This window comes from Pecten maximus, chromosome 1 (genome assembly GCF_902652985.1).
Source record: "Pecten maximus chromosome 1, xPecMax1.1, whole genome shotgun sequence".
Classification (NCBI taxonomy): domain Eukaryota; kingdom Metazoa; phylum Mollusca; class Bivalvia; order Pectinida; family Pectinidae; genus Pecten; species Pecten maximus.
In genome coordinates, this window is record NC_047015.1 from 51,662,335 (window position 1) to 51,681,765 (window position 19,431).

The window sequence follows — 19,431 nt, forward strand, 5'->3', positions numbered from 1 at the left end:
CATATCAAAATACGTTACGTCAACACTAGTCATGTACATGTACAATAGGTCAGGGAAAAATACATTGATATAATCTGTCATTCCCTTACGGTGAGACAGAAAATCAACTCTCGGAGAAAAATTCTACATTATTTGCCAAACTTGATATATCTATATCGTCCCAATGGTGGTAAAGGTCAATCTTTCGATGATGATTTTCAAATGTCAAGGGACCCCTTCAGACAAACTCAACATTTATGATTTGTTTACGAGGAAGACAATTTTTACTGACGAACAAAAAATAAACAAGATATGCCAGTAAACTCTTTACTGTATTTTGTTGCAACAACACAATAACAAGCAAAACTTAAAAATGAATAGGAATGAATCAGCTTTTAATTGTTCTTTGCTTTATGATACTTATTGCATCTACTGCTGTCGAGGAATACTCTAGCATCATCACCTCAGATTGATATAAAATAGCAAAACTACTACATATCCGGGTGGGGCTGACATTATGACCCAGTTTAGTTAGCTTCAGGACAAACTAGGTCAATTGAAATGATTAGTTTTTCCTTATGCTGCTAACTATTATAATACAATACCGTGCTTAAGCTTCACTTTCTAATTAGAAAATTGTTTTAATCTGTGTGCGTCACAATCTAAATATAGAATCTTGTTGTTACGTCACTCCCATATGAGATTATTCAGAAACGGTCAGTCTATCATCTTAGCTTCATCAATAAGTAACGCGCGATAATTCTATAAACTTCACTTCATGTGGCTATTCTACTTTTATATACTATGAACAAGTTTACTTTAGATATCATCATTTATTACGAAAATCTCAGTTGAACGTCATTGTTTCGTAAATAATTGTCTTCTTCATGCAACTATCTTCTTTGATATACATTCATATGTAAAGTAGTAAGCATAGACTCCCACAATACCGACATACTATATCTAGATATTGAGAAACAATCAGTTGAACGTCATGATTTCATCAATAATTGCTAACACTTTTACACTGACTTCTATTTAAATTTTCTTTTTTTTCTTAAGTAATTTTTCTGATTTTATTTACAATAGAAGCTTTACCGACCCTAGCATATCGCCTCCTTCGGTATTAAACTTTGTTGAAATATGAACCGAACATCAAAGTAACCAGTATCATCATCCAGCTAGCGGTCACCATGCCAACTCCAGAGTCTGAAAACACACGTGTGATGATATTACTAACGTCATTCAATATTGATTTTTTTTATATAAATGTAGATCGAATAAACGGAAATTTCCTTGAAGAATTAATGTGTCTATCTTGCATTATCCAATTAAACACAGTATGCTTTGCATCGTTCAATTAATAAATATTTCTAAATATGTATGTACTTTTACACATGTACCTAATACACAGACGTAATAATTGTGAATCTTAAACTGTCCGTAATACATGGTAAACATACCCTTCAATCTTACTTAGTATGGCATAACATACTTTACATGAGAGAAATTCACCTTCCGAGAAACATGTTTTTGTTAAGTTATTAACACTTTTGATTCAGGACCGATAAATTGAGCTTATTAATATTTTCAATTTACAAAAAAAAAAAAAAAAAAAACCCATAGGATTCGAACTTGCGTCGTGATAAAAATATATTGAAAGACTAATCCATTAGCCCACTCGGCTGTAGTAACCTTTTATGAAATGGGTGAATATTAGATATTTAAAATTGTGATAGCCGTGACTCACGACCGTGTATTATTGGCACGAGCGTGGGTTATTGGAAAATAATACATGGTTTTAAACCAATCAAAACCGGCGTTACATAGCAAACATGGTAGAATTTTATATAAAAAAACATAAGCATAGATAACAAATATTTTCTTACCAGCAATTGTCCAGGACATAGCTGCAACAGTTTCAAGTGCTGTGAGTTGATCAGCAGTGAGAGCAGCTCGCTGACTGACTGTCGTAGACTGTGCCTGAGTGGTGCTGAAGGTGTTGATTTGCGCCACAGTAAAACCCTAAACCCCAAAAATAACAGAGTTGGAAATGCGTAAGATTTACCTTTGTAGATGTTCTTACCAACAATGTACACTACTCATATACGTGTTTAGTAGTCCTAACCTCGGGGAACTACGAATTCGTTATACTTAGTGTGTATTAAAACATATCGCACTGTGAATAGCACATTTTCAGATGTGTTTTTGGGCTAGATTAAGTTCTGTAAAATGACACCCTTCCATGCTCATTTTCATTATATCTATGAATCTTAAGCTCCGGTCTTTTGTAACTTTTTAAAAATTATCTTACTCGAATAAAAAAAATACCACAATGGTGTGTTAAAAATTGTATTATGCTTCCATCATATTTATGTACTCTTATTAAATAAATTTTATATTATTTGTTTTAGTTTAAACATTAAACATATTTTATTGTATCATAAATAAACAATATATATTTTGTTATATAACACTGTTAGGTAAAATTATCATTAATTATATACATGTTATATTATATATTATATTACAACACTGCTGTAGGTTTGTACATCAATCAAATACTACGCAGTTGTCATACCATTCTGTTTAACATTTTGATAAATTATATATGTTTTCATATTATATACCATGTATTCACCGTATCTGAGTTTAAAACTGTTACTCGAATCCATATGAAACCAGTAACCTACCGTGAATGTAGTATCAGGGATATATGTAATATGGTTGGCATCCAGGGCGTCTATCTGTGTTTCTGACAGCGTAGAAATCTCATTGGCTGATAGACCACCTGGGATACAGAAGCAATGAATGTACGAACAAAACAGTACAGAAGTAGAGATAAACCAAAATTATACGGAATACGCACAAAGCAAGAATTATTTAGTTCCTGTATGTAGAAATGTTTTTCGGGGGAAAGTTTAACTCACATGATTAGATATATTTTGTAAGAAGAGTAAAGTTAAGAATGATATAAATCATTACCGATGACGATTCCAACATTGGTGATGACAGTAGTGTCCCATAATGTGATGTCACTTCCGTATGCTGCCTTAGCTAGGATGGCAAATGCTTGAAGCTGAGTATCCTCACAGCTCGTCAATTCCCCAACGGCATCAGCAGCACTCCTTCAAATAACAACGACGAATCTTACACTATTATTGCTCAGTGTATGCAACATTGACAATATTTAATTTGTTAATGATAAGCTGAACTAGACCGAGCTATCAACGAGTTAAGGATATATATGATAGGACACGTAGCAATTTAAGTAGAGAAATGTAGAAAAATATAACTCGATACTTCCAGAATGTACTGATTCAAAAATCGAATTGTACAATTTACACATTAGCATATTGAAACCCCTCCTCTCTCTCGCACACACACATCCAGATAGTATTTCTTTGACCTATTTTGAGTTTCCTCAGTCTCCTCCTAGGTATCAACTATTTAGACCATTAAAGTCATTGATACGTCCTAGAAGCACGAAACAGTCGTATGATGTCGGTTCAAGTTCATTTTTGGCTCTATTGTAACAAGCTCTAGAGAAAAATACATATCTTGTTTTAACCTTGGTATGCTGATTAGCTATACAAGGTATATGAAAGTAAAATTACACATATATTACATATATTACACGTATTTTTCATAGTGTCATATAAGATGAAATGATAACCCTGCCTCACTTACTGGTAGACAGAAGACAGTATTACGTTGATGTGTCCAGTTTCTGCACCACAGGTCACGTGTCCCAGAGATCTTAACTCACTAGATGTGATTGTGCTGCTGTCGCTGCCCTTTTCCAGTGTCAACCATCTCTGATATACCGCCTTTTTCTACAGGAAAGAAACCCTTTTAGACATCAAACATAAAAAGCCGATGCTTTTACAAATAATAAATATATATATGTATATATATTAAAAAAAAAAAATTAAAAAAAAAAAAAAAAAAAATTCAAATAAAATAAAAAAATGTCATAGTATCGGATTTCCATGCAAAACCGTAGTTCAAATTCGAAATCGATAAAACGAGGGTAGAATATAAACAATACTTTCATGGAGAGTCACGAAAAAGATCAAAGTTAGTAAGACCAGGTGTACCTGGAGGATAAGCGTTACTAACCTTAAGACTCTCCCAACCACTGAATTGACCGAGTCGGCTGACGGCGTCAAGGTCCAGAGTCAGTGTGCCAATCTGGGTCTCAGTCATGGCCTGGCAGATCACACCAGCATTGTACACGTCTGTAGCGGCCCATGTGGATGGGTCACCCCAAACCTAAAGTAGGCATTAGTATGAGATGACATTACGCAAAACAGGTTAACTGACGTATTGCAATATACAAGGCATTGGAATGAAATATAACGGCATCATGTCTTCCAACTGAAACTGCCATAGACATTTGATGTGTACAATCAACATTCGCCATTAATGGCATCCAAAAGGTAATATTTTAGAATGAAACTGAACTCATGCATACTTTAAAAAATTTCAATATCAACCAGGTGGCTGATTTCAAAACTCAGCTATAATAACTCGCATTTTTTTTAAAATATAGAATAATTTAAAAAGAACATGTATTACGAAAGGCATAGTTACACGAGTACATTCAATGCAGAAAAATGGACTGCAATATTACCAGTACATTGAATAAGTAAATTTTACAGGGAAAAAAGGTATAACGGGTCAAGGGAGATAACCAAGATTTATGTTTTGCCATAATCAAAACATGTTATACACATACAGTGCTCCTCATGGCAACAGCTAGTAGAGCCGTCTCCTGCGCGTCACTGAAGTCCGTCACGGATCCCAAAGTCTCCGCACAATCGATAAACTCTTGGTCATCAAGATTGGATATTTGTGATGTGGTAAGGGCGGACAAACCACTGGTCCCGATTGCTTGCAGATCGCTACAGGTCAGTGATGCTGATAAAATAAGCAATGTTGATTATCATATGTATACAGCTCAATATGTTGACACAGTGATATTGGTGTTTGTTTTCAACCATTGTATATATCAGTAATGGTAAGTATCGATCCCCCAGGTATTCTATTGTAAAATGATGGTATTCATATTCCGTACTTATTTATCTTGTTTCCAATGACAGATGACATGCCTGCTAATTAAAATATTGATAATGTTCAACGGATTTTACACTATTCTTTTTCATGATTATCATTTAGTTCACAGAACGGATACAACAAAACGGTGTCATTTTCAATACTTGCAATACAAGAGTAGACAAACATGAAAATAGTATGTTAAACTCAATGAGATTGCCACACTAGATTGTAAAGTTAAAAGATTGCAGGCTGATATCAGCACAGAAAAATGAAGTATAGTCACGCTACCTGTAGATCTCTTTTTACGACCAGAGAGACCGGAAGCGGAAGTAGCGATCGATTCTTTAGCAGACAAAATCTTTGTTGCAATGCCAATCTTCAAAGCTTTGTAAGTTGTCTTATCGGTGTCCTCGACATCGGATTTGAATCCAGATTTTTCACGCTCTTTGTCACTTTCTTCCTTTTCTTTGAATGATTTCATTATCGTTTCAGAGAGATCAGAGAGAGTTTGCTAGAAAATTAAAATAATTAAAATAAATACTATCATTCATCAAGTTACATATAGATCATTATTGTAAGAGGCAATAGCAAGGGATTCAACTCACATCTGGAATGGTATCTAGAATGGAGGACGGTAGGTTTGCAACTGCAGTTCCCAAGCTTACAACGGCGGAAGATGTCATACTGGCGCCGCTTGTTCTGAAAAGGAATATTGATTTAAATTACAAATAAGTCATTGCATACTTTAGAAAGGAATCATGATATATCCAAGTACTGAAAGCAAATCACTTTTAAGGCCCGATAATGCAAAGAGCCTTGGAGCATTCACACGATAAAATATAGCCGAACTAGACTTCGTCCCCTAAACCCCATGGCCCCCACGGCCCCCATGACCCCCATTAGCTCATCCCCAGCCCCCTCTCAAACCCTACCCTATCTCCGCTACTCGCCTAACAATCTCTTGCATATTCTTAGAAAAAAACTTTAAATTTCATTTAGACGTTTCAAACAGTTTTTAACTTCTGTATGCCGAAAATTTGGATAGGCATTAATATATGTTATACTGATATCGAAAGTGTTACAAAGCATGTTCATCTCCAATGTGAGGGAAATAATACAAACAATTATTAAATAATACTGAAATAATGTCATCTTATTTGCTAGCTGTGCCTTGATATCAGAAAAAAGCGATATCTGAATTCCAAAAACACTATTAACCTAAGGTTTCGTTAAAATGACTTACATTGCCATCTTGGACACGTAATTGTTTGCGAGTGCTTGTCGTGCGTCTTTACCCAGGCTGCATTTTTGAATGACTGAGGCATATTCGTCCAACGCATCAGCGTCCATCACCGTTATATATGCTTCTGTGATACCACACAATAGATTTCCAGCCTTTTTCAAATCCTCCTTTGTGATTGTTCCGGTTATTTTCCCCTATAAATGCATAAAGGTATGATACATGTATACAGAAGTTAGAATACTAATTTTTCTGAAAATTATCATGTATATTTTGTTTATTACTCACAACACATGAGACAAAGTAGTCCCATTTGTCCTTTAACTCCGCCTTAGTGAGGAGTTTTGTGTTAGCTGTCGAGATTTTCTCCAGGATGTCCAAACATCTGCTAGATCCATACTTGTCCAGCTCCGCTTTACTGAAACAGTTATAATGTGTTAGGCAAAAAATATGAAAATAATTGTACGAAACTCAATAAATGAGAATGAAAATGCAGTTCTCTTCTGAACAAATTAATATTTTTTTTTCCAAAAAGAAACGACTAGTTAAGAACGTAGGACTCATTTCGATTTTTTTCTTAGCTCGTACCTGTGATGGGCCAGAATCTGGGCTGACATTTGACTGACAGTTGCACTACTAGTCGTGGATTCGAGAGTGGCGGCATCAGTTGAGTCGAATGATGTGGCGTTTTTACGTTGTTCGTATAATGTCTTACTCTTTAAAGAAATAAATAGATAAGTACAATAAAATAATAAAAAAATAAAGAATAAAAAAAAGTAAACGTGATTTTCATAACACTTCTAACAGGGTTCCTGAATCAATGAAAATATGAAGCATTATTGCCCTTGTCCTTTCAGAGGGATTCAGGAATCAATAGAAATACGAAACTTTGTCATAGACCTTCTCGCGTCTACTACGATTCACGACCCAACAGGAAGTCACCTATAAGACTCTACATTGTAAATATACTATAAAAAAGTCAAAACTGTTATCAGTCAAATATATGATTATAACCTTGAAATAAATTGTATTTTTTCTCAAGGTTTTGGTCTCAGTAATTTAAAAGATATAAGAACAAAACAAGTCATTAGCATGTTTATATACAATACTTTCAGAATAAGATGCATCATTACCAAGCCCCGAGTTAAGCATGGGGTTTCGCTGATTTTCTTGAGAATATCGATGTAGGAACTGTCTTGTACAAAATTGACAACATCCTCCTTGCTGAAGCCACAGGAATATGGGAGTATATTAGCTACTCTCATAAGTGTAAAGTTAGTGTTGGTGGATGACACGTCTCCTACTACACTCTTCACCTTCTTCATAAGGAATCTTGCCTGAAGACAAAGACATTTTTTTTATCATAGCTTATGTATCAAGCGACGACTTTATTGGGTTTCATATCCGAAATACAACCTTATGATAATCTACGATTTGCATATTATGTAATGTTTCGATAGCATAATTATAAACGCTTGCCTTTCCAGAACACCTGGTCTAATTCATATTGCACTATTTCAAGGGTTTCCATGGTAATCTAAAATTTGTTATATATTTTCCCCACATTTTTTTCAATTTTGAGTTAGAGTCATGGTTTCGTATGTAAGTTTGTTTTCTCTGGTTTTATTTTTATATTACGTTATAAAACAGCATACATTTTGTGTTTGTATACTCCATTATCCATATTGAGAATAATGGGTAATTTATTAGACGTCAATAAAATGACAAAACATATCACCGATACAAACCTGTTTCGTGTTGCATTCAATGGTGCTCTCATTTGTTTCTCCAACTAAATCATCGAAGTCCGATACGGATGCATCCTCCAGATCTGAAGTTGGAATCTCCTTGGCAAGGGAGGTTGCCAACACCTTCCCTATTCCAGCCCCACTCTTTATCTACAAGAACAATCATGCTGTTTGAAATCGCTTTTCGAATACATTTACTGAAGTCATTTTATCTCAATTACATCTATCAGAACACAGAACGTTCACCTGCTCATCCTAAGAAGTACTGCAAAACAACTTGTAAGATCAAATATAATGTATACATTCGTTCTCAATAAATACTTGAGTTCTGCTGTACATCAATGAAATAGTATAAGTAAACGAAAGCACGTTTTCAAATTATAGAAACTGAGGTACTCATCCGCCACTATTAAAATTCGTTCATTTTTTTTTTATTTAGGCGAATATTATGTTTAGAAATATCTATACTAATTATTCGATGTGTTGATAACATTTCTCTTCCTGCAAGTTAAAATGAACTCTTTATGGCTTGGATAAAGTACGAAACTAACTGCAGTGAGTTGATATTGATTGTGTCTTATAATCACACTTCTTATGAATAGTACGAAAGTATCTGCATCATATATTTATATGTATATATATAGCCAATTTGAAAATTCTGAACTACGAAGTTCAAACAAATTTGAAAATATCTGAATCTAAATTGGTAAATTAAGGATATACCTTCTGAATGAACTTTGCTTTAACGGCTTTAGATATTTCCATGTCTCCACTTTTGAGTGCGGTGTCCAGAGAATCTACCACGCTGTCGGTGAAGGAAGCATCTGGAACATTGATCACTTCCGTAGCTTTCAGTGCCAACACAGACGAGCCCATCTTCTGAAGGTCATCGCTGCTGAAGTCACCCTTTAATAATGGACGCGTGTCTAATGATTAGTCCGGAGACCATAATTTATTCATTATTTCTGAAGAGATTAACATTTGTTCAATAACAACTGTTTATTTTTTTGCTATTGTCAGAATGATTACGATACAGTAGTTTAATCAAAAGGAGTAAGCGCACAAGTATAAATATACAGTTTCCTGCTCTGATGGGAAAATACAAAAGATTGGCAACTTTATAATATACGATGTATTTTCCATTTTATTCGAGATAATGAAATAAATTTGTATTGAAAGGCGACATTATCCTGTGTGCCTTATGTCGAAAAGTCTATAAATTAATAATAAAAAAGTATAAAAAATGTGCATTTTCTTCAGTAATGTTCAAAAAGTCTTGGTCTACTTACGTTTGGTTTATTGAATGCCGTCTTTGCCATTTTCATAATTGAGCGGGCCTGTTCAATGTGAAACAAGGTATTGTAGTAGCATTAGCGCTGTTATGAAACGTTATTGTATCACAATAAAATGAACTATGTAGGAAAGATAGAAGAGGTATATAAATGTTTTACCTTTATGATACTATAACAGCCATGTGAAATGTGTTTTTTTATTTCAGAGATGTGTGTTTTAAAAAGAAACAGAAACGTATTTTATCATACATTTAGTAACAGCTTTATGATAATAAGTATGAAGTTTTGCTAATCGTACCTTTGATCTAGATTTCATTGTCATGTTTTTGATATCACCAGACGTTAGAGCTCCTTGCATGGCCGCAGGCGGGACCCTGTCAAATGCTGCTTTAGGAAAGAAAGGCAACATGCAGCCGATACATTCCAGTTTGCTGGCGTCAAACGTTGTCGGGTCGGTGAAAGTTGGCAGCTTACGTTGCAGAACATCAGTGATCATTCTCAACTAAATTTAAATATACATGGTATAATAGTGAATTATGTCATAAATGTGGCCATATCATAGTTCAGTTAAGATGTATAAACATGGAACTTATATCCATAACTATGTCATGGGATAAATCATATACATGTACTGTATAGTTATCAAATTTCATGGGCTAATAATCCGAGTCGGTCCTATTTCGTTGGTAGTAAAGGCCGCCTAACACCGCCTGATACACATTCTGCAGTAGACACTCATATTCGTTGAATGTTTATTTTCGCATTATATTCAATTATCACGAATATAGCGAAATTAAATCCCCCGCGAATATTACAAAGTATGCAGTGCGTATATTTCACGCCCAATATAATCAAATACTGATTTTTTTTTTACAATTTTGTACGAGGAATTTTATTGCACTTATATAAATTTATGGTCGAATGAACAGATATATAATACGATAAAGCTGTATATATCAATCGAAAGAGCACATTAGTAATACAATATACATGCTAAGGAATTCAAACGAGTTCATGGAATCATTAACAAATGATATGTAAATCACACATAACAAACGTACGTCTGATTTTCCAAGGTCAGCAGCTTTCTTACAGATGTCACATGCAGCCAATTCTAATGCAGTCTCATTCAGCTCCATCATTCGGGTTTTATTGAACGCAAGGACCTTGATAAAGCTGGGTGTAAAAGAAAACAAACGCGATTGGATAAAAGAAGAAATAACAGACGTAGAGGGAATAATAATAATAATAATAATAGATACATTGTATGTGATGAAGTGCAAAAGCATTTATACACTATTATATTACATGATGGGACATTATTGCTACCCAGTCAAGAGGGTCATAATGAATATCTCAAGTTCGAGCAGTGACGGTTATGGTGGTTATCTAGTGACATCACTTAATAAAATACTGGTTATTTGAAATGTGTGATATTGATTGGAAATTCAAAAGTAATTGATATTTGTATAATTCATAAAAGGTAAATATTTAGCAAGATCAAAAAACATATATCAATGCTTAAATATGTTGAACACTGTTATTGCTTATTAAGCTCATTAATGCATATTGAATATAATCTAATTACCAATATGAATGTTCAAAACTAATTGTCAATATCCCGATAATAACTGTTGTTTTGTTTTCTACTGAGATTGCTAGTATAAAGCAAATATGTTACCCGATTCCCATAGAAAGATGTATATGCATTGATAATTTGAACACACAAAAAAAAAAAAAAAAAAAAAAAAAACGTTTGATGACCTACTTAACGATTTGATCCTTATCCATTACTGTTACATCCAAAGATCCGCTGTTTTTCTCCATGTACTTCATGGCATCCTTAGGATCAGCCTTGCTCATGTCAACTGATGACATTGCCTGATTAAAGTAAACAAATAAATTGATACGTATTTTAAAAGCGTTCGCTCAAATTTATTAACAGTATATCATTGCCTAAATTTATAATTTGTTTTTGCTTGAAAATGTTTTGAATATTTCTCTAAATGCAGCAAATGAAACTAAACCCTCAAGAATGATAAATACCTTTTCATAGTAGAAACATTCACTTCTTCGATCAATTTTGACCTGTTTATGTAAACTTTATCAACTATTAACAACGGTTTTGTGTCAGCAAGATAATTTTCTTGAAGGGAAGAATGAGCGTTTAACGTGATTCAGAATAAATTGATATTCCTTCATACAGTGTTACTATAGGTATGCCGTATGGCAGTTTAATTACTTTATATAAAATATATGAATAATCAATCTTAATTTATTCATATAATGCCTAATTTACACAAAACCACTGATCCAAATTGTGGAGGTTATATTATTTGTTGAATTTTAATATGTTACAAACATTTATTTCAGTATTGAGAAACATAAATAAAATTGATCAATATATACAGAACAGTTACATCATAGCAGAACAAAGTTACAATATACACATACAAAAAAAAAACAATGAATGAATAAATAAATAAATTATCTTAAAATATAATGCTCGAAAAGTAGTATTCACCTCTTGAACATCTAATACTCCGTCGAAATAGTCTGGACTTGCACCACATCTACTTAAAAGGTCCATCCAATCAGACTTCACGTTAGCAGGAATGGACGATTGTCTTTTCATAGCAATCATCTCTCGCTGTGTTCTCTCGGCAATAGTTTTAACGACTTTTACAGACAACTTTCCACAAAATGGCATCAACTTCCGCATGCTTCGAAGGCGTAAATGAAAGTGAGGAAGGAATTCGAGATATAAAAGTAATTATATAAAATGATATATTAATATCTATTTTATACTGAAATTTTAGAAAGTTTGAAAAAAAGTTAGAATGTCAATTAAAAAAATGATGGTATATATTAACTTTTAATGCATCTGAGCAGAATGTTCATTCGATATAGAAATAAAATATAATAAAATAATTTTTTCAAAAACTTTAATCACTTAAACTATTCTTTAGTTTATGATAATATACATACTATATAGACATCATGATACCATTGAGCATTTGCATAGTTCATAGTCGCATTACCATGACAACGAAGCCTGTTCCAACCATGTAACATACTCAGTAAACTTACTTGTTGATAAGAACATCGATGGGAATGACTTCGAAATGTTTATATGTCAGAAGTTCGGCGAAGAACGATAGAGTTTTGTTCCACTCCGCGTCATCCCAGTTGGTGTAGTTGGTCAGATCCACGAGTGCTAGTAGGTCCTTCTTTGATAAAGTCTGTCCTCCTCCTTGCTGTAAATATTTAGATAAATAGAGGTTACACAATGACTGTTTCTTTGATATGGAATTTATTTCACGCGAGTAAGATTTTTTGTTTTTTAACTACAAAAGACACGAACTTACGAACTTAAATATAACTTACCGAAAGGTCATTTTCCACTAGTAGAATATAACATATATATATATCTAACAGTCGACACAATTTTACAATGGCTTGGATAATGGGATAACAAAGAGTATTGTGGTAGTAGACAAGGTATATCACATGATTTTTTGTGTGAATTCCGTTAGCTTCTCCTTTGTTATGATACTAATTGATATGAAAACCAACTAAAATGGCTATATCATCACGAAGTTTGAACCCCGCAAAATATCTGATAGTATTAAAAGATGCAGCCAATAAAGGAATTTATTTTTTTTTGTCAAAAAGGCTTTCATATTATGGTTGTCATATTGCCTAGTTAACACACAGGTGAAACTGTCATCGCTGTCTCTAAAGCATGCGAAAAGAACCAAAAAATATTTTACCAGTAAAATAGTTGAACAGTCGAGGTTCCTGAGGATGGAAGTCCGAATCAGACAGTCAACCGACTTCAAATTGTCACAGACTTGTTCTTTCTGGGCCTGGTTCATAGTCCGGTATATTTCTCTTTCCAGGTCGGGCTGTCAATATCATATCAAATACAATCACATTGTGAATTGAAGCTCATTCTTGTATTCTGATTACATTGGTAGGTTTAGATTAGGAACGTGGTGTCAGTAATTACATGTCTAATTTTTCAGTATTTAGCTGTATGTGTACCACGATAAAAAAAAAAAAAAAAAAAACTTTGTACGTTTTATGAAGATTGGTGTCAGACGTATATTTGCCTTACCATTCCTTATGTGAGAATCATTCGGAGATACTAGTATTTTCATATCATGAATAATTCCTCAATGAAACAATGATTATGATAAATCGTTCAGTGCTTCTCAGCATTGTATCTTCATGGTGGCATTTTTTTTTTTTGATAACGCATAAACAAACGCAGATGAGTTTGTTGTGTTCAATGAATTTTGCATTAGCAGATCTCCACTAGAAACATAGGATATACTAACGTCTATATTTACCTGTAGAAAGTTTATATACAAAGCCAAACAAAAGTAAACACAAGTAAATATTTGCTGTGTGAAATGGCCATTTTGTCCGATTAAGACACATATTTCAAAATAACGAAAATCAATTTCTGTCCTTCTGATGTTTGACATACACCTAAATGGAAAATGCTAGCAAATTTCTTGACGAAATATAATCTAAAAATAGTTTTTATACTGTTTCTCATTATCAAGGCTAACACCTCTCAACCATTTTACTTTTTGTGATGTTGCAAAAATCAGTGATAAGTTCATATTTATGTATTTCATGCTCTTTTGCCGATATGACTTACCCTCAGAGAAGCGTATATCTCCTTGGGAAACCTTGCCATTTCTACTGCTGTGACTAAGCTTGTGTCGTTGAAAAAATCTTTGATATTTTGTTTGGTTCTTGGTGATAGCTTAGCCCAAATCTTCATGTAAGAGTTGAATCCTTCACATGATGCCATCTTGGCATTTACCTTAAAAGCTGCAAAACAATGAGTCTTAAATATTGTGTTCCTTTGGATGTTTTTTCAAGTAACCTTCAGAACAGGCTTGTTTGTGTACTTTTACTTTTCATTAAATCTGTGTATAGATCTACAATGCATCGATAAATTGTATCCTGAATATAAAATTACTTACTGTTCATATTCGAGGTTTCCGTATAGGCGGCAGCAAGTTCTCGTGACAGAGATGCAGACACCTTTTGTTTGAGTTGTCCATATTGATCGTATGCCATACATGTGGATGACTTCCCGAAAGTCTGACAGTAAGTGCATTCCCTTGGACAGCTGTAGACCACAACCGGACCAACACTTGGTCGTACGGGAGCATTGCTTGCTCCAGGCCTGTTTGCACCAGTGGGCCGGTTGTTTGGTACACCAGTCGGACGGTTGTTTGGTACACCAGTTGGCCTGTTTGCACCAGTGGGCCGGTTGTTTGGTACACCAGTCGGACTGTTTGCACCAGTGGGCCGGTTGTTTGGTACACCAGTCGGACGGTTGTTTGGTACACCAGTTGGTCTGTTTGCACCAGTCGGACGGTTGTTTGGTACACCAGTCGGACTGTTTGCACCAGTGGACCGGTTGTTTGGTACACCAGTGGGCCGGTTGTTTGGTACACCAGTTGGTCTGTTTGCACCAGTCGGACGGTTGTTTGGTACACCAGTCGGACTGTTTGCACCAGTGGGCCGGTTGTTTGGTACACCAGTGGGCCGGTTGTTTGGTACACCAGTTGGTCTGTTTGCACCAGTCGGACGGTTGTTTGGTACAACAGTGGGCCTGTTTGCACCAGTGGGTCGGTTGTTTGGTACACCAGTTGGTCCGTTTGCACCAGTCGGACGGTTGTTTGGTACAACAGTGGGCCTGTTTGCACCAGTGGGTCGGTTGTTTGGTACACCAGTTAGCCTGTTTGCACCAGTCGGACGGTTGTTTGGTACACCAGTTGGCCTGTTTGCACCAGTCGGACGGTTGTTTGGTACACCAGTTGGCCTGTTTGCACCAGTGGGCCGGTTGTTTGGTACACCAGTGGGTCGGTTGTTTGGTACACCAGTTGGCCTGTTTGCACCAGTCGGACGGTTGTTTGGTACACCAGTTGGTCTGTTTGCACCAGTGGGCCGGTTGTTTGGAACACCAGTTGACCTGTTTGCACCAGTGGGCCGGTTGTTTGGTACACCGGTTGGCCTGTTTGCACCAGTCGGACGGTTGTTTGGTACACCAGTTAGTCTGTTTGCACCAGTGGGCCGGTTGTTTGGAACACCAGTTGACCTGTTTGCACCAGTGGGCCGGTTGTTTGGTACACCAGTGGGTCGGTTGTTTGGTACACCAGTTGGCCTGTTTGCACCAGTGGGCCGGTTGTTTGGTACACCAGTTGGCCTGTTGGCACCAGTCGGACGGTTGTTTGGTACACCGGTTGGCCTGTTGGCACCAGTCGGACGGTTGTTTGGTACACCAGTTGGTCTATTTGCACCAGTGGGGCGGTTGTTAGGTACACCAGTTGGTCTGTTTGCACCAGTGGGCCGGTTGTTTGGTACACCAGTTGGTCTGCTTGCACCAGTGGATCGGTTGCTTGGTACACCAGTGGGCCGGTTATTAGGTACACCAGTTGGTCTGTTTGCACCAGTGGGCCGGTTGTTTGGTACACCAGTTGGTCTGTTTGCACCAGTGGACCTGTTGTTTGGTTGAACAGACGGTCTGCTTGCTCCTGTCGGACGTCTGCTTGGTGGAACAGTTGGTCTCTTTACACTTGGAGATTGTCCGCCTGTTTTTGCAGATTGCGCCCATTCTATCATAAAAAAATATGTTAATCATCACGAAAACATTTTATCAAAACATGAATTTGATATAACTCGTGATAATCGATAAAATTATTTAAATTCAAAAAACGATACGAACTCGCGTAAGTCTTTGTTTTCTTTTAGTATGAACTTATTATATACTTACCCGGAACTGCAAGTATAACTGCAAAAGAAATAAATGTATATTACAGTAATTACACCATACTATCTCAACTGCTATAATCAATAAACACTTTACGAACCGTTAGAATGGTATCAATACTTATGTCAAAAGTTTAAAAATAATAATAATAATAAAAACAACAACAACAAACAAACAAAACAACATTTTAGTTATTTATTTCTATCGAAATATAATATTATTAATATTACTATTGAGATATAATATGATTGATTTTTCTATTGAAATTTGATATTGTTGATATTACTATTAGAATATAATATTATTGATATTACTATAGAAATATAATATTATTGATATTACTATTGAAACATATGTTATTGACATTTTAGTAGTATTATCGTTTCGTTTAATTCAGTATGAAAAGTTTATATTTAAAAAAAAAACATATTGACAGGTGTCAAAGGAAATACCGGGTATTGTTATCCTAACAATAGACTTTGGATCAATGATTTGGGGTCAAGTGCACAAGGTCCCTAGTATGTCGTTAAACCGTTAACATTCATGACAATGTAATCATTGTATTGTCAACATAAGTACATCGACCTAGTTTCTAACACGACGAACTGAACATGCAAGTAACTCCTTACCCATTGAACTACTTTGGATTGGCAAAACATCAAATACTTTAAATATGCCATATATAAAGTATGGATTATTTCTAATACAACAACCTTCCATAATACTATGCATGAACCATAAACATGTAAATAGGTATAGGTTAATCCCATTGTCATACATGTAACTTATAATAATTAAACTTAAAATTATGGATAATAGCGATATGTTATTTTAGCTGTTTATATAAGCAATTTTATCAGCAATTTTGTCATGCAGTTTAAATGGCCATTGTTCACGATGTGACAATGACACTTTTGATAAAGCATAAATGGTACATAACATCTTTGCATACTTCATTGTTCAATAAGTGCGTTTAGCATGTGCATAATGTCTATTCAGTAAATGCAGATAAAGCCGAAAATCTACCTCTATAAAATTTATTTTCATTTTTATTTCCAAATTGTAATAATTTGAACGACATTGTTTCATATACAATCTAATAACTGCTTTTATTTTTTATTCACCAAAAAAAACATCATCAGAATTTGCACGCATTTTCGTAGGAGGCCTTTCTCTCATTGCACATTAATGCATTACTACTAGATTATAAACATACATATATGTTACAGTAGTATCTCCCATATACACATTCATACAATCACTCTATATTCTTACATAGAAATAATAAAATGGTATTTATTCTACTTCTTTGTGCGATATGAAGTCGGATGCTTGTTGAAATGTTAAATGGTTCCGTTGACATCTCCTAAGTTCTACCTTTGAGCACGTTAGTGAACAAGGTTTTGACCTAGATTTGTATGGCTTGTGTGATGTGTGAAGAAGATTCATACCATTCCAGAACACATGCCAAGTTATTTTGTCCTCGTTTTGTCGACTGCAAGTCAGAAAAAATCGTTTTATTTGAATGTCAGTATTCTCTGTTGTTTTGTTTTGGTTATCACGGGGTAACAGCGCTATGTTTTTTTTTTTTACATGCTTTGCCTTTTTTTCCATTGGCAGTTTTCTCTGATAACGGAAAAGAGAATAAAATCATTCAAACTATGTAAGATGAATCGAGGACATTTAAACCTTGATTAATCGCGATCTTATTCAGTCAGTCAATGGAAAACGAAATTCATCACACGAAGACACATTATATCTCAAGATAAAAACTTAATGTATTGGGAGCCAAGTGGGTTTGATATTGCGTTTATGGCGTCATAATCATTGTGACAGCATACTGCCCAAAAGCAATTTCAATGTTATCATGATAAATGTAATGCAATTCTACCCTTTTGCAAAAAATGTTTTACTGTCAGTAAATCTAATAAATATCAAGAACATTCGATCCGGTGCATATGCAGATATAACAACCTGGCAGAATATAAAATATTGACCTCCCTCTTCGCCATCGATCAATATTTGATTTCACGCGCTCTCGCCAAAGGTCCATAGTTGATACGTATTTTAGCGAATCTATTTCAGCTAATTATATCTACATTGTCACCAGAAAAGGTTTAAAGGTTCCATTTATCTCGCGACATGATGATATTGAAATATTTAGTTAAAGTGCCCACTGCAGTATTGCCAATGTTAAGTGCCACATAGCAGCTCTTGTATAGGTAATTATAATACAATCAAACTGATTGATGAAATTACATTAAAAAAAAAATAATAATAAAAAAAAAATAGCACATGCTCTTCATAATGTATGTTTCATTTTCATATTTAACCTCTTTACATTTATTAATGCAAACTGCCTATTTAAGTCACTTTTCGCACGGAATGGCCTGTAAAGATAGGCATGACTGTTTATAAAATTTGAATATGATATAATTATTACTTAAACAATACAAAATTGTGATAATAACTTTCCTTTCTCTTATGATCGCACCAATCTTAGTGCAGGTACATGTACGTGTGATGAACAAGTATTTTTTTGAGATCCACCAAAAATCTCTTGAACGATATGACAAATAATATATGCATATGGAAACAGCAACATATCGAAATAAAAAAAACTGTACATGAATTCTGATATAGTGTACGGATACCATGAAGTATTTTTTTTCGAAAATCTCTCAAACTGAAAAAAAAAATGAAACAAATGTATATAATTTGTATTTATATTTATAAAAAAACCCATATTTACCAGTAAACAACAGTAGGAGATACATAGACTTCATCTTGACAAGCAGCTAATATATCCCCGGCCAGCAGGGATGACTCAAACGACCAACTGACCACTAGCAATACATGACCACTGTACCCTAATGTACCCTGTATTGATCTTAACGTTAAACATTTAAACAGTGTGTCACGATCAATTTAAGATATTATTAAAACACCTTTATGATGACTGTATACGCGTCGGCTACTCGGCGAGAGACCAATGGTCATATGCAAATCAGATTATATACTTATAGACGTCTAGTGTATGTATATACATGTATATATATATAATCTTACATGACTTATTCTCTAATATAAACTTGTAACATAAACACGTTATACAAACAAGCAGAACATGAAATACTTTGGACAGTAAAAGGATAATTTGTGAGAGCATGATATAAATACACCAATCCTATTATGTTTTTAGATATAACCTCATCTTTAAAAATTAAACTTTTATTTGAATGTTTTAACAAGTTAAAATATTCTCCCGTATATGAATTCTCTACATGTTTTAATCGATTCTATTTTCATGTA

At 34.6% G+C, this 19,431-nt stretch overlaps 1 protein-coding gene across 1 annotated transcript; it reads right to left on the minus strand.

Annotated features, from left to right (window-relative positions):
• Window positions 1-290: 290 nt before the first annotated feature.
• LOC117337512 lies at window positions 291-18,966 on the minus strand. Its single transcript, XM_033898525.1, has 26 exons — window positions 18,872-18,966; window positions 16,123-16,140; window positions 14,324-15,964; window positions 13,993-14,168; window positions 13,094-13,228; window positions 12,411-12,577; window positions 11,845-12,043; window positions 11,089-11,201; window positions 10,382-10,496; window positions 9,619-9,822; window positions 9,318-9,365; window positions 8,752-8,934; window positions 8,029-8,178; window positions 7,414-7,617; window positions 6,869-6,996; window positions 6,569-6,698; window positions 6,284-6,477; window positions 5,646-5,739; window positions 5,329-5,551; window positions 4,721-4,902; window positions 4,102-4,254; window positions 3,670-3,815; window positions 2,965-3,107; window positions 2,673-2,770; window positions 1,869-2,004; window positions 291-1,188 (listed from the first exon to the last, which is right to left on the minus strand). Exons 1-26 carry the CDS (start codon window positions 18,903-18,905, stop codon window positions 1,106-1,108), a joined length of 5,097 nt encoding a protein of 1,698 aa, XP_033754416.1. The 5' UTR covers window positions 18,906-18,966; the 3' UTR covers window positions 291-1,105.
• Window positions 18,967-19,431: the final 465 nt, after the last annotated feature.

Coding starts and splice junctions, on each gene's coding strand:
- LOC117337512 (XM_033898525.1), bottom strand. CDS start 18,905: ATGAAGTCTATGTATCTCCTACTGTTGTTTACTG. Junction 13,229..13,992: donor AGATATACGCTTCTCTGAGG/GTAAGTCATATC, acceptor TGATATTGACAG/CCCGACCTGGAAAGAGAAAT. Junction 4,255..4,720: donor CTGTTGCCATGAGGAGCACT/GTATGTGTATAA, acceptor TGCCTACTTTAG/GTTTGGGGTGACCCATCCAC.